General features: G+C 43.3%; 1 protein-coding gene across 1 annotated transcript in view; it reads left to right on the top strand.

Moving 5' to 3' along the window:
• Window positions 1-15942, top strand: part of Oca2 (OCA2 melanosomal transmembrane protein) — a 294501-nt gene that overhangs the window by 196922 nt on the left and 81637 nt on the right. The window contains exon 22 of the mRNA XM_059273674.1: window positions 3815-3908. Coding sequence (XP_059129657.1) covers window positions 3815-3908 — 94 coding nt within the window. The remainder of the gene's footprint in view (window positions 1-3814; window positions 3909-15942) is intronic.

Below are 15942 nucleotides of genomic sequence, written 5' to 3'. Positions count from 1 at the left end.
GTTGAACAGGGAGGCAGGGTTATTTCGTACATCTGATCCAGGAGACAAGATTAGGAGCAGTCTCTGTAGGGGAGCAGTCTTCAGACTGTAAACCTGCAGGGGGAGAACGCTATGGTGGACATTTTCTTCACACAGTGTTATCATTCACATTCAGATCAGAAGACGGCTTTGCCATCCCTCTGAGCCCCGCCGGGGGAAGGCTTTACCATAGCATGTGTCTGAGGCATTGGTGCCCACGTCAACAACATATTCATTCATGACTTCACTTGCTCCCTACAACTTCTCACCCTGCAGAGCCCCATGGTCTGAGGACGATCACTACTGACAGTTCAAAGCTAACACATTCCCACCCTGCACCTCCACGCACCACACTATCCAAATCAGAAGAATCTGCAGTGGCCATTCTCTCTCATTCTCCTGCCTTCCTCTCTGGGCTGCATTGCTCACAAGCAATGCATGGGCGAGCAGGGACTCTATCTAAAAGGAAGAGGGAAGAGGACAGGCCAAACATGGGTTCTGGGGCTGAAGTCTAAAGAAACTGCAACGTGAGTTAGAGATTGTCAGTTGAAATTGACCCCTGGTTAATACATGAGGGCCTTGGATGTAGCTGTCTGGAGTGGAGTCAAGCTAGAGTCCTTATATTCAGACAGCTTAATCGCCTGTGGGAACACAGGTGGATTGTGGAGAATCTTCGATAAACACACCAGCTAGCTATATTTAACATTTTTTGTTGCCTCCAGCCATGTCCAGATAATCTAGCTTTCTGTGTTCTTTGACTTATCTGACTATCAAATCAATAACTTTCTGGCTCATTTATCTGCTCATTTGTGAAGCGGGATTAACATCAGCTAGTGACACATATATGGCTTCAGAAGATAGCTAATTTGTCGGATGCAGTGACTGAGGCTGGAATCTTATAGAAGTGCAGAACAATTAAAAAAAATTTTCCAACTGAGAAACAGCTCCAGGAAACAACAGAGTTTCTTTCATAGATACATTTAACACCAGCAACGAAACAAGATCCAAGGACACTGCAAATTCATCCCTTAAATGGGATTTTTAAAAACTTCAATAAAATTCAAACATGTGAACTACCTGCTATAATAACCTGGCATTGTGCTCTAGGGTGGGGAGCCAGCCATTCAACCTAAGACTGTAACACTGGGGATGTTCACAATGGGGATGTTCTCCCACGGTGGGAGGCTCTGAGCACAGTCGGGGAGAGAGCAGTCAGAAAAGGTGATCTGAGAGAAGGGGGTTTTGAGCAGGATCTTAAAAGGCAAGAGGCCTCCTGGGCTAGTTCCTGAAGGGTAAACTTGGAGGGGGTCTCCAGGAGAGACACTAACATGGACTAATTATAGACTAATAAGCTAATGTAGGCTAGACATCTAGCACATTTGTGAAGCAAGTATTCAGCATTATTGAACAGTAAGGTTTTAAACACCAAGAACTTTTAAACAGAGTTGCTGGAAGGTGCTCATTCCTGGCACACTGAACACTTGCCGTGCTTGGTGAAAACAGTACATCAACTCTGCTGGGGCCCCATCTCTCACTGACTCAGGGTTTGTGATACAAAATACCTAACACAAAAATGTACCCTTTGAACCATATCGAAGGGCACCATTCAGTGTCACTATGTACGTTTACAGCATACCTTCTTCAGGATGTCATTCACACCCAGGTCCATAGCCCTTTTCACCGCTAGCTTTAAACTGAAACTCCAAAGGGAAGCAGTAACGTCATTAACCCTGGGGTTAACAATTTTGATGAACACTCTAGGTGGAGGCTTTTGATTGGCTTTGGAAGTGTAATGTGCTGTGTGAACTGGGAAGCACTGACCAGATAGTTGGAAACTAAGACATATTTTGTCCATCAGACTACCTTGGCTTCTGTTTCTGTTGCTGTGATAACAAACTCAGACAAAGGCAACTTAATAGAAGAACTTTTACTCTTGCTCACAGTTGAAGGCACGATCATGGTGGAGAATCAAGGTAACAGGAACTTGCAGTGTGCACTGGCTAGTTTCCTGTCAACTAGACACAAGCTAAAGTCATCAGTGAGGAGGGAGCCTCACTTCAGAGGAGATAGGGCTGTCGGCAAGCCTGTAGGGCATTTTCTTAATTAGTGATTGATGGGAGAGGGCCCAGCCCATCATGGGTGGTGCCACCCCTGGGCTGGTGGTCCTGGGTTCTATAAGAAAGCAGGCTGAGCAAGCCATGATGAACAAGCCAGTAAGCAACATTCCTCCTCCATGGTCTCTGCATCAGTTCCTGTCTTAACTTCCTTCAATATGGAAGTGTAAGCCAAATAAGCCCTTTCCTCCCCAAGCTGCTTTTCGTCATGGTGTTCATCACAGCCATAGAAACCCTGTGACACAGTGTCTGGTCAGGTTCCATCGGCATTCCACTTACACAACCCAGGATCCCAGCCAGGGTATGGTGATACCCATAGTGGGCGGGTCTTCCTTCCTTAATTAACAGTCAACATAATCTCCCCCCAGTACATCCAGAGGCGTATTACCCTTGGTTGTGTAAGGTTGACAATTAAGACTAATTATCACATTTGGCAAGGATGCAGAGTCTCATTTGTCAGTTCTCTAGGCTCAGAACAGGACCAGACAGACAGACAGACAAGATAGACAGACAGACAGGTGATAGTGTGGATACATCTGAAAATAACACCCAGGAGAGGTAGGTGGTCTGGGCCAGCAAAACCATGACTTGTACGATGCTACCTGTTTCAGACCCTTCAGATGCTCGGTGTCTATCCATGACACATCCCTAGACACCTTTAAGCTCCTCCTCTTTGATGTTGCGCTGGAGGCAGAAGCCTTGATTCAAGCTCCGGGCTTGCCACCTCTCACCCCTCATACTGTAACAAGCTTTCCAGGCTCCCTGCCATTGTTTTCTTCATGAGACTCTGGAACTCTTCTGTCTCACCGTGTTTACGTTTCCAGTTTCAGAAGCATCATTTCCTCCTGCTCACACACTGTAGCAGCTCCTCAGCAGGGTTAGCTGCTCACCAGCTCTCAGGGGAAACGGGCTTTTTCTCTACTGTTCACGCACTGATGTCGGACCTGAGCTAAGTTGGTGGAGCCTGGGTTGTGTACTTGAATACTGAAGGCTCCAATGAGGGAGAAGGAAGAGGCTCTTGGGCTCCTCTGTGTAAGTCCATCTTGAACGAATCACTACGTGAGGGAGAGAAGAAGGGGTGGGGAGAATAATTTGATGGGATAGCTGTGGCTGTTTTCCTCATTCAGACTGTAGGACTGGCATAAGTGCCCGTGTGCACAGCGTGTTCTTCCATCCCATTTGCACAAAGAAAGCTTATTCAAGAAAATATTTATGTTAATGAGCGAAGTCAGGTTATGCCATTGTTTCACCTGATGTTTCTAACCCTTTTCATCTGCTGAAAGAATTTCCTAGCAGATGTCTGAGCTTAGAGTCCAGAGGTTCATATCTGAGGTCTTGTTACACTGTTTAAAAAGGGACACACATTGCCACCCACGGTCCTTTGCTTTGCTTGCATTTTTCTCCAAGAGATGCATATTACCTGATTCCAACAGGGACCTTTTCAATTCTCCTTAGCATCATATAGAGCATTGATAATACAATCTGTAAAGGAACCATGCCATTTACACACAGATAATTCATTTCTTCTTTGCAATGTGTTTGTGTTTCCAAACATGCTCAAAGCCTCCACTTTGATGGTGACTGTAACCATCAAATCACAGCCTTTGAATGGAAGAAAAGAGCAGAGATCAGCTCCCAAGATGAGCTTGGTTGTTACTTTATTTTTTAATTTCTGATTCCAGGTAACGGGACACTGATTGGAGCCTCTGCGAACGTTGTTTGTGCAGGAATTGCAGAGCAGCATGGGTATGGATTCTCTTTCATGGAATTTTTCAGGTACTCTACATATTAAAAAAATCATTTAAAATACTTCCTTAAATATCAGGTTCTTAAACTAATTTAATAAAAAAATGCACCAATGCATGATGCTGAACACTTGGATATTCATGATTTGGTGAGTAAAGACTTTGGTACAGGTGATATCAACTCAGATCAAGGCATATTTGTTACTAAAATTAGCTTCATCATATTCTGAATGATTTGGGTTGAAGAAATGGCTAAGAAATAGTTGCAAGCTTGCTGGACACTTCAAGATTTTACATTTTGAAAATCTTAGTTGGGAAGAGATAGTGAAGGTCGTGAGTGCATAGAAAAAAGATGTTAGCAAGGACTCAGGAATAATACTGCAAACTAGGGCCAAGCTAACCACGCTGAAGGCAGGCTGGAAGTAGGTGATTCATGTGTGAGCACTTTGCAGGAGAACTGCACAGAGACGGACTCAGTGTTGTCAGGGATACAGTTGATATCTACAAGAGGAAATCTGTTCCAGAGAGGCGAGGCTCGTTTTCTGCTCTTGGTTGCCTGTGTGTCTCTGTTTCCATGGCCCAGGTGCACTTTCCAAGCAAAGAAGGGAGACGAACGGAAACAAGGGGCACCTGTGAAACAGTCCTACCAAAGGGATCTTTATCTGGTGTTGAGTCATGAAACTGAACTTGGCATATGCACAGTAATGGGCTTCTGCCAACCCTTATGTGAAGAATTCTAACATAAGTTTGGGTAAGTGGCAGAGAGACTATGGCTCTTGGAGACAGTCATCCTACCCTAGAAACTTGTTCCTCTGCAAGGTAATTCCTGCCCGGGTCTGAGCTTGGACAAGAGCCCTGGCTGTCACACCTACTTGAGGACTAAGAGTGGTGTCTTAGTATAATGCACTGTAATATGCAAGACTCTCTGGAGGACCAGACAATCTCACAGAACAGGTACCAAGCAGTCAAACAACGATTAGCTGCATAGTGGAGCATTTCAAAACCTAGTCACTGCTCTGTGCATGAGATGGATGCCTCTGAGGTTCCCATCTGGCACGGAAGGCCTAGAAGATTCCTCGAGAGTCACTGGTAGCCAGCTCATAGTGGAAGGCAAAAGGAGCTGGAGTCACATGTCTGAAGTGACTAGTAACAGTTATACTTGCTTAGGAAGAACTGAAGGCAGGCTAGCAGGCAACTTCTTTTTCCTTGGGCCCTTTTATATGTGAGCTAGGGTCAAGCCACTCCAAGGGTGGACCTCCCCCCTAACCCCCCACCCCGTGCACTTCAGGTAATAATCCTCTTTGGAAATGCCCTCACAGACGTATCCTCAGCTGTCACTCATATGCAATTCTAAATCCAGTCAAGTTGATGATGAAGTTCAATCACATTTCCCTAAGTCCTCTAAATTATGATAATGACAGAGTCACAACTACTCCTAAGATGATATGGATGCCACCTATACAACTGAGAAGTCACTAATTCTTTCCACAGAATATGTGACAAAGTCTTTTGAGGGATACTTACTCTTTCTATATCCCATAACTTAAGTATGATAACATAGATTTGGCAGTACTGAAGTGCTGATAGTTGATGTTATGTTACATGGTAAAAGAACAGAAGGGAAAGAAAACATGGATATTTACTTAATATGTTAATATAGATACAAAGACATACTCTCTTTAAACTGTATTTTATTTTATGTGTGTGAGTGTTTTGCCTGTATATGTTTATGCACAGCACATGTGTGTTTAGTACTTAAGGAGGTCAGCATAGGACATTGGATCCCCTGGAACTGGTGTTATAGATAGTTATGAGTGCTGGGTATTGATCCTGGGTCTGCTGCAAGAGCAAGTACTCTTAACCACTGAGCCATCTCTCCATCCCTACAAACACATTCTTTTTTTTTTTTTTTTTTTCCGAGACAGGGTTTCTCTGTGTAGCTTTGCGCCTTTCCTGGAACTCGCTTTGGAGACCAGGCTTGCCTCAAACTCACAGAGATCCGCCTGGCTCTGCCTCCCGAGTGCTGGGATTAAAGGCATGTGCCACCACCACCCGGCTACAAATACATTCTTAACAAAACAGAAAAGAAAGACTCACAGCATTTATGTTCCTTAATCATACTGTTTGGATTGAGTTGTATTTCCCATTGAACTAACCACAAGGCACAGTAATGCTAAGTGATGCTCTATCAATGGCTTGTACTCCCTATGTAATCTTACTTCTGTTGTGTGATAGAAGTCCAGTTTTCCACAGGTCAGTTGAATCAATCACATCTGCCATTACTTTAATTCTTACTTTATCTTGTTGACTCAAAGACACAAAGAATCCAAAGTAACCATGGGGAAGTCTTAGTGTTCAATTTAGTGGAGATAATATCATGCTTCCATTTGGGAACCATGTCTTCTAGGCCAGCAGAGTAAAAGGTTGTTGGAGTAAGAAATAACAGTTTCCCTAGGGTATGACTATATTCATGACTATCTCATCATGCAAAACCTGGGCAGTCCAAATTCAAAACTCTCCATAATATTTCAGTTCCAACACTTCTAAAGTCTAAATTTCCTTCTGGGATTAAAAAGGAACTTTTAGCTAAGGGTCTATGTAAAACTGAAAAATAAATAAGTTATGTACTTCTGGTATATAACAGCACAGAAGAAATAACCTGATTCCAAAAGGAACAAGACAACAGCAAGGAAAGAATGAACCAAAACAAGACAGAAACCATCCTAGAAACAGTCCCAGACCTGGCATCTAGAACTCTGGATGGCATGATTCATGCTCTGCCTGCTTTGGTTAGCTTGGCACGTTCATCTCTGCTCCTGTGGCTTGTCTCTTGGGCCAGGCAATTCATTGCCTTCAGCTTTCCTTTGTGAGTGTCACACATTTCTGGAATCTCCTATCACTTGGAGTCATGGTTCAAACTTAGGCTTCAAGTTTATAGCATTTCCTTTCAGGGAACCCAACCCTGCTGTACATTCCCTCAACTCACAGGCTTCTGAAACCTTGGGTGAGAGCTTTCATAACCCATCTTCTTCCCTCTTGTGTGCCTACAAAGTCAGCACAGTGTGGGTGATGATTTCAGGTTCTGTTGCCACTAGTGACGTCATCAGCCTCTTCTTATTAGAACTGACGTGGTCATGAGAGCTGAGGCAGCTGAACCTGGACCAAAATTCTTCTGGGCAGTTGTTTGTGAGCAGGGAGGCCTTACAGTAGCATTCTCAGCTCAGGCTCCTTTCCAGTGAATTTACATGGCCACAGTGCAGCCTCGGATGGGGCCCTGACATCAAGACGCTTTGTTGCCCCAGTGCAGAGCTTGGGGTCATCCTTTAAAGGTGGTTAAAATTACAGCTTTTTTGTCAGAACCCATCTTGTTTGAAACTTTAAACTTATTTAGGGTCCTTTAATTACCAAACTGTATTTTCCCTATTTTTTGCTCAACTTCTGCGTGAATTGTAAACCTGGCTAAGATCAGTGAGAACAGCCACTCTGTAGCCCCAAGGTTATCCTGTCTTGAAATTTCCTCTAGCGAGCAAATTAGTCCATTGCTCTGAAATTTGGTTTCATTAGAAATTTTAACAAGTGGGAAAAATGCAGTCAGATGCTCTGTGCTACAACATCACACAAGGGACCTGCAGTGCGATCTCCAGCAGAGACCTCTTTCCCCCTGAAGTCTCATGAGCATGGTTATTAGTATCTGTATTTCTCTCAGCATTCTTTACATTCCCAACAGAACGATCCATTAAAATCTGCTTACAGCATTCTGGAACATCTTTAGGCCACAGCTCCAATCTCTTACACAGTCTCCCACATACAAGTCCACCCAAACAACAAACCACATCTATAATTCATTAGATTAGTTTACATACTAGGCTGTGGTTATCCAACAATGTCCGCCTCCGCACCGGAGAGCCACAGTACCTGTTACTAGCTACTCAGCTCACGAAGCTGAATAATTCATCCATTTCAACCCAATGCTGAAAGCCTGCACGTTCCCTGGAGAGCCAGTGCTGAAAGCCTGCACGTTCCCTGGAGAGCCACTAGTCTTTAGCCCACATTAGAAGACTGAAATCGGCAGAGGACTGCAGCAGCAGTAATGGACACACCTGCTCAGAAAGATGTGAAGGCAGGTGTGCACACACGGCTTCTTCTCCAACCTCCTTACATTTGGCCAGGGTTTGGAAGGTTCTGTCCACTTTGAGATCAGTTTCCCCTCCTCAGTTTATCCTGTTCTGGCAATGTGTTTTAGACATACCTAGAGGTATATTTCTTAGGTCATTCTACAATCAAGACCAACTACCACAGTCCATTTTCTTTTCCTTTTTTTTTCCTTCAGTTTTTCGAGACAGGGTATCTTTGTGTAGCTTTGGAGCCTGTCCTGGAACTTGCTTTGTAGCACAGGCTGACCTCGAACTCACAGAGATCTGCCTGCTTCTGCCTCCCGAGTTCTGGGATTAAAGGCGTGCGCCATCACCGCCAGGCCACAGTCCTTTTCCTATTGCTGTATCACAATATAATAAATACTTAAGACAGGGTAATTTGCAAAGAATAAAGGTTTGTTTAGCTCAGAATTCTGAAGGCTGAACATCTACACATTGGCTATTGTATCTGCTTGGCACCTGGTGCAGGCCTGATTGCTGCATAGTAACATGGAAAAGGGCATCCTAGGAGGAGGCAGAGCAAGTGTGTCAGAGTGCATTTTTTTTCTAATAAAGCCAATCCCTCAATAGTCCATCAATTTATTAATGCACGAGATCATTCCATTTATGAGAGTGGACTCCAGATGAGTCAGTCACCTTTCAGTGATATCACCTCCAAACATTTAACATATGAATTTGGAAATTTAAATTTTCACCATGGAAAATGTGAGGGACAGAGTCCAAAATATTAAGTTGTCCCCATATAAAAAAAGAATGATAACTTTGGGGAGATTTATTGTATGAGACATTTATCTAGTTTATGAGAAACTAGTAACATTGTAAATCTTGCTGAGACATTAACTTGAATGACACTTGTGGGAGCCTGAGATGTGGGAAAGAGACTGTGAGCTGCTATTCAAGCCAGTGTAGATGCTAACTGTACATCTTCCCACTGGACTCTGGGTACATTGTTGATCCTGCTGCTCAGGAACAAAGTGCAAGATTTAATGTTTGACCAGTTGATTCCTGTTTAGACTTGCATCTGCTTCTGCCAACAATGAAAAGAGTAATCCTAAATATGGAGAATTGCTTTACTACTAACCATGGCAGGGGTCTCAGCAGGATGGCTCGCTTCATGCTGCAAGCTTCCTATCTCCACCATCACGATTGGGCAGGATTCAGGCCCAGAGCACAGTCAAGAAAGGGGTACAGAGATGAGCACTGTGATGGACAGCCATGGTAGGCAGAGACCATGACTGGACAAATCAACTCTCCCTCATTTCTGGGCTCTTAATTTCTGAAGAGCTAGAAGGCTCTCACCTAAGTGTTCCTCCTTGGTCATCCAAGCACAGGACTCATTGGCCCCTCTACCCTTCTATCTTTAGAGAGAAGAAGGTCCTCATGGAGATTTTAAGGTACTTGTTTGGTGTCTCAGGGAAGGAGGACAGACCTATGTCTCTTGGGAGTGCCTATAATTCAGTATCAGTGGGTGGTAGAAGTGTGTGTCATCACACTGGAAGGCTTGGATGGCCTGCATACAGGAGCCTGTTGACCTTAGGAATTGAGCTAGCCTGGTGGTCTAGCCTCACAAGCTCACATTTCTATGAATCTCATTTGATCTCCTGAACTGAGACAGAATGCCCCTGTGGTCCAGAGCCACCACTGCCTAGCAGCTTGGTGAGATCCTATTTCAAAATGAAAAGCTAAAAGCAGGAGTATGGCTCAAAAGTAGAACTCTTGTCTAGCATGCATGAAACCCTAGGTTCAAAACCCAATATTACAAAGAGGGGAAAAAAAGGTTGGGCTAAGTTAAAGTAAAATGCCTTCAAATCTTCCATTTCATTTTTAAAAACCATTAATATCCAGTTTGTTTATACGAAGGAAGAACTTCTGATACACATGCTTTGACTACATTTATTTTACATACGAGTGCTTTGCTGTATATATGTACGTGTACCACCTGTGTGCTTGGTCCCCCAGGCAGTCAGGAAAGGCTGTTATACTCCCTGGAACTGCAGTTATAGATGGTTGTAAACTCCTATATGGGTGCTGGAAACCAAACTCAATTCATTGCAGGAGCAACAGGGGCCCTTAACCATTGAGCTACTTCCAGCCTTGACTTCCCTTTAGTTTATGTTCATATCTTAAATTTTACAAAGGGATCTTAGATGTCCCTTGGCTTCCAGTTGTCAGCTAGGTGACCATGGATGAGTCTATTTTCTTCTTCGTTCTTTCTCTGTCTACTTGCTACTTGATTAATTTCTACTTTCTAGACAGAAAACATGTATGAATTACTCTTCTTTGATGGTTCCTATTTGAGATCTAACGTTAATCCTACTGTATGTTCACCACTGGCTCACCCCCCCCCCCAAGGTTGCCTAGTATCTTGATTGATGAGGTTAATACGTATTTTTTTTAAAGTAACTTTATTTATTTATTTTATGTATATGGGCATTTTGCCTGTATGTATGTTTGTGTACCACATGAGTGCCTGATGCCCATAGAGGTCTGAAGAGGGCATTGGGTCCTCTGGAACTGGAGTTACAGATGGTTATGAGCTTTTGGATGGGTGCTAGGAGTTGAACCCAGGTCCTCTGGGAGAACAGCCAGTGCTCTTAACTGGCAAGCCATCTCTAGCCCGATGGACGAGGTTAATATTGAACAACTCCTATATAGAATACTCTTTGAGTTCCTGTAGATTTAAAGTGAGCTTTAGGCATTCTTACTCCATGACAGGGTTGGCTTCTGTTCTGGGTCTCTGAAGACACTATTTTATCACCTCCGTTTTCACATGCGCCTTAGTTTCTTTTCCTGTTGCTGTGATAAAATTCCCTGACCAAAGCATCCTAAGGGAGAAAGGCTTTATTTCAGCTCATTGTTCAAGGACACAGTCTCTCACGGGGAAATCCCTGTCAATAGAAGCCCGAGGCGTCTGGACACAGTGTGCGGTAGTTAGGGAGCAGGGGAGGATAGACACTGCTCAGTTTCTTTTCTCTTTTCCTTTAGTTGTGTGACAGATCCATACATGTCTATAATGAATTTTCATTGTTTCCACATTCACTCTCCTTTCTCTTCCTCCCCCTCTCCTGTTAAAACCCTTCTTCCCAGCATGTCCGTCTACTACTTTCATGTATTCATTTTGTGTGTGACTCCCTGAGTTTAATTTAAATATTTTGTCTGAGTGAGGGTATTTCCTGGAGCTTAATTTATCAGTAGTGATATCACCAAAGAAAATGAGACTCCTTCCCTAACAGCCTTTAACTGCCAATAGCCCCAAGGAGGAAGGAGCCTTATGGACTCCTACCCATCTATGAGGAAATGGGGATGGGCCTCATCACATGCAGGTCTTATGAAGATAACCCAGCTGCAGTGACCACATGAAGTGGGAAGGCCATGTCATGTCCAGAAGACGTCTTTTTATTGCATGTATTTCTGTCCTATGCTCTTATATGCTTTCTATTCCCCCTTCCATGATTTTTCCTTGAGCAGTGTGTGTGTGTGTGTGTGTGTGTGTGTGTGTGTGTGTGTGTGTGTGTGTTTGTGTGTGTGTGTTTGTGTGTATGTGTGTGTTTGTGTGTATGTGTGTGTGTGTGTGTGTGTGTGTGTGTGTGAGAGAGAGAGAGAGAGAGAGAGAGAGAGAGAGAGAGAGAGAGAGAGAGAGAGAGAGCCATCTTATTTCTGTCTTTCTTCTTTAGAATTGTTCAGGATCCCAGCTCTAGAAATGATTCTCCCCACAGGTGGTGGACTTCCCATCTCAGTTAACCTGACCAATATAATTCACCACAGGCATGCCCCGAGACCAGCCTTTATCTGGATGTTTCCTCAACCTCACAGGTATGGTCAGAGGCCTGTCACAGGTGGTTCTAGATTCTGTCCAGTTGACAGTGAACACCCACCAACACACGTTTCTGGGAAGTCTGCTGGGAATGAATTCCATGGTATCTATAAGTTTCTTGTTCATTTTGCTGCAGGCCCAGAGAATTTAAAAACTTATCTTTGAAATCTCAGTTTTATTAGAATGTCCTGTGATGTCCTGTGGGCTTTCTAACATGTGGGATTTTGTCTTCTTTTAGTTCCACAAAGTTCTCTAGGATCACAGATTTAAATATTTGTTATATTCCTTGCTTCCTGGCTCTCTCTCTCTGTGGAGTCTTACTGCTTCCTATTTAACTTAATCTTCATAAAAATATGAGAATGTTTTCTTTGTTACTCTGGCATCCTTTATTACATTTTCACTTGACTTTATTTTTTCTGAAGCATCTTAGAATTTAATCTTCATTTCTAGCATAATTAGGTCTTTACTTTGAATTCTCATTTCATGTTTTTGTCTGCTTCTGTTCTTAGTGTTTAAGGTTTGATTCAAGTTACTTTTTCAACTCTCCATCTCCCAACTCTGTTGTGTTTGAGGGTATATCATTCCTGCAGAGTGCTACAGTACAGTATTATTTCCTAGTTTACATTTGGCTTTTGGGAAACATCTGTATGGGGTTTTACAGTGTCTTTGAGTTTGGATTCTTGTACTTCATGGACAGGCTGCCAGCTGGAGTCAGGCCCACCACATTCATGGTTAATCCGCAATCTTTGGCCTTCACTGTGGATTACAGTTTCTGTCTTCCGAGTTTTGTTTATTTCTTTATAGCTTTGGGAGTTAACTAATCCACTAATGTTTTGTTTCTTTTATCTTACAGTATTCTCCATTTTCTCCCTTTACTGCTTTCCCACTTCCTCCCTCGGTCCTGAATGGGTGCATGCGTCTGTCTTGCTGTTTTCTGTCTTCTCCTCAGCAAGGATGCTGCCAAGGCTGTCATGCAGCGCCCTGTGAATGGCTTCTCTGCACCCTGTGTTATTTGCAGAAGTTCTACATTCAGGTTGGCCTTCTTCGTTCCAGCTGTTGTTTCCTCAACTTTAGAAACTTTATTGCTTTTTTCTCTTTTGATTAAGTTTTCCTGGGCTCTGCCAGTTGTTTGCCCAGGCTTGGGGCGGGTGCATGAGAGGAAAGAGAGTCCTGATGAGAACTGATGTTTGTTCATGGCCCCTTATGTTCTCAGCTAGACTGACAGGCGTGAGATCTATGTGCTTTAGTATGTCTTTCATGTTGATGCATGAGTGTATTGTGGCTGCCTTCACAGTGCTTTCCAGAGATCCACCCTCCTTTAGAAGACAGGGATATCATTAACCCGGTATTGTACCTTCTTTCTTCTGCCGTGCCCATGTACCCTACCCTTCTTTCCAAGAGCATCTTTGCTATACTTCCTGGAAAGGATAACATCCCTTTTTTTTTTTCATCAAAATTATTTATTTATGAGTAGAGATTGTTCTGATGCTCTTTTCTTTCACTGAGCTTAGAAATGTAGTCTTCTGTGTCTCTTCCCACAGGGAAATAGAATACCCCTTTTCACTCCTACTCACACAGTATACACACATCTATAAAAGGCTGCTTTATCAATTGATAATGTAGACTTTTTGCTATCTCTTTAAATGTGGAGACGTGTTAAATTAATTTTTTATGGAATCCACTTTCTGTAAAGTCTGTCTCTACATTTTGTTTTCTTTTAAAATTTTTTTGGAGCATAACTAATTTCTATGAGGCTTTAAAAAATGAACATGCTGATAAAATGAAGCAAAAAGTGAAAATATATCCAGAAAACAAACTGTTTAGAAAACACTATTCCTGAAGCAGATTTAAAGACAACATGGCTTTACTTATTGTGACCACTGGCCAGTACTGTCAGAATAAGATCCTTTGTAGATTTATAAAGCCCACCTAGCCACTGCCTCAGGGACCTCTGGCTAGACATTTTTATTTTCTCAAAGGTCACTGCAGATGCTAATGTAATACAGGGTCATTTCTAAAGGTTAAGCATTATACTGCGTGCACAGCCTTACGGTACCACAGTCAGACACCTTACTTCCTCCCGAGGCCTGAAATCATACTTATGAGACTCATGGTTTTTAGATGTGAATTTTAAACTTGGTCTTATCTATAGATTTTGCCAAAAAAAAAAAATGGAGAAAAAGAAGGGAGAGAGAAGAAGGCCATTTTCCATGTAGCTCTAACTCCGCTGGAAAAGTAGACATCTGTCTTCTTGGAGCAACAGACATCTTTTGTTTCTAAATTTTATTTATCATCATCATTGTCATTATCATCCTCTTCCTGTTCCTCCTCCTCCTCACCACCACCGCCATCACCATCATTATTGTGTGTGTATGTATCCATATGTGCCATAAAGCATGTGGAGGACTCAGTTCTCACACTGGTTAGACAACCACTTCCACCTGCTCTGACCCCTTGCTGACCCAGTACAACAGGACTTTTTAGCTTTGGACAAAGTCACCCTCCACTCATATCCTTGTTCTTAACAGCAGCAGGAGAAACCTGCCCTGTTGGTTTGTGCTAAGACTTCAGTTTAGAGCTGCTCTGACTTGGGTATCATGAATATAGCATGCTTCTGATCAGCCATCTCGAGAATGAATATAGTTAATGGCACAGGAGCTGGGCAGGTGGTGAGCTCTGGAGAGCTACTTGAGACAAGGGCAAAAGCATCCTAGATAGATAAAGGAAGCTTCAAAACCCAGATAACCATGGGAGGGTGCAGGAGAGGGGACACAGAAAAGTTGTGCTAATCATTTATTCATTGTGTTCCATATTTTTTCTTCCATTCTTCTCTTGTATATTACATCCCTACCACAGTTTCTCCTCCCTCCACTCTCCCTGCCCCGACCCCACCTCTCCTCTCGACCTCAGATCTATTGCTCCCTTCAATGGATTTCCCTTCAGAAAAAGAGCAGGCCTCCCAAGGGATATTCATTGATCATGGCATAACAAGTTACAATAAGACTAGGCATAAACCCTCATATCAGGGCTGGACAAGGCAATGGAGTAGGAGGAAGGGGGTCCCAAGCACAGGGAAAAGAGTCAGAGAAACACTCCTCACTCCCACTGTTGGGGGTCCTACAAGAACACCAAGCTATACAGCCATAAGGTATATACAGAAGACCTAGCTCAGACCCATACAGGATTGATGATTGTCGATTTATTCTCTGTGAGCCCCTATGAGCCCTGCTTAGTTGATTCTGTGGGCCATGTTCTTGTGGTGTCCTCTACCCCTCTGGCTCCTACAGTCCTTCCTCCCTGTTTTCTTCAGGGTTCTCCAGCTCTGCCTAGTATTTAGCTGTGGGTCTCTGCATCTGTCTTATCAATTGCTGGATGACACCCCTCTGATGACACTTAGGATAGGCACAGATCTATGAGTATACCAGAATATCATTAGGAATCATTTCACTGACTTTTTTTTCTTTTTGCCAGTCATGTTTGGTTCTATCCTGGGTCTTTGGGCTGTCCTGCCTCTGGTTCCTGGCCATCCAGGCAGTGGCTGACTTGGGCTCTATCTTGTGGCGTAGGACTCAAGTTAGGCTAGTCATTGGTTGGCCACTCCCACAAGTTCTGTGCCACCATTACCCCAGCACATCTTGCAGGCAGGACAGATTGTATGTTGAAGGTTTTGTGACTGGTTGGTGTTCCAGTCCCACTACTATCGTCTATTTATCTATTATGTATTGTGCCATTATAGTTTTATATCGAGTGATACAATTTAGAGTTATCTGAAAGGAGGGAATCTCAATTGAGAAAATACTTCCATAAGATCTGGATATAGAGCATTTTCTTAATTAATGATTCATGGGAGAGGGCCCTGAACATTGTGTGTGGTACTATCCCTGGGCTAGTAGTCCTGGGTTCTATAAGAAAGCAGGCCTTAGCAGACCATGGAGAGCAAACCAGTAAGCAGCACCCCTCCATGTCCTTGGCATCAGCTCCTGCCTCCAGGTTCCTGCCCTGTTTGAGTTCCTGTCCTGACTTCCTTCAATGATGAACAGTGATACAAACATACAGTCAAATAAACCCTTTCCTCCCCTACTTGCTTTTTGGTTATG

Source organism: Peromyscus eremicus, chromosome 1 (genome assembly GCF_949786415.1).
Source record: "Peromyscus eremicus chromosome 1, PerEre_H2_v1, whole genome shotgun sequence".
NCBI lineage: Eukaryota > Metazoa > Chordata > Mammalia > Rodentia > Cricetidae > Peromyscus > Peromyscus eremicus.
The sequence above is the reverse complement of the archived record's forward strand: the minus strand, read 5'-3'. Positions and strand labels throughout refer to the sequence as shown.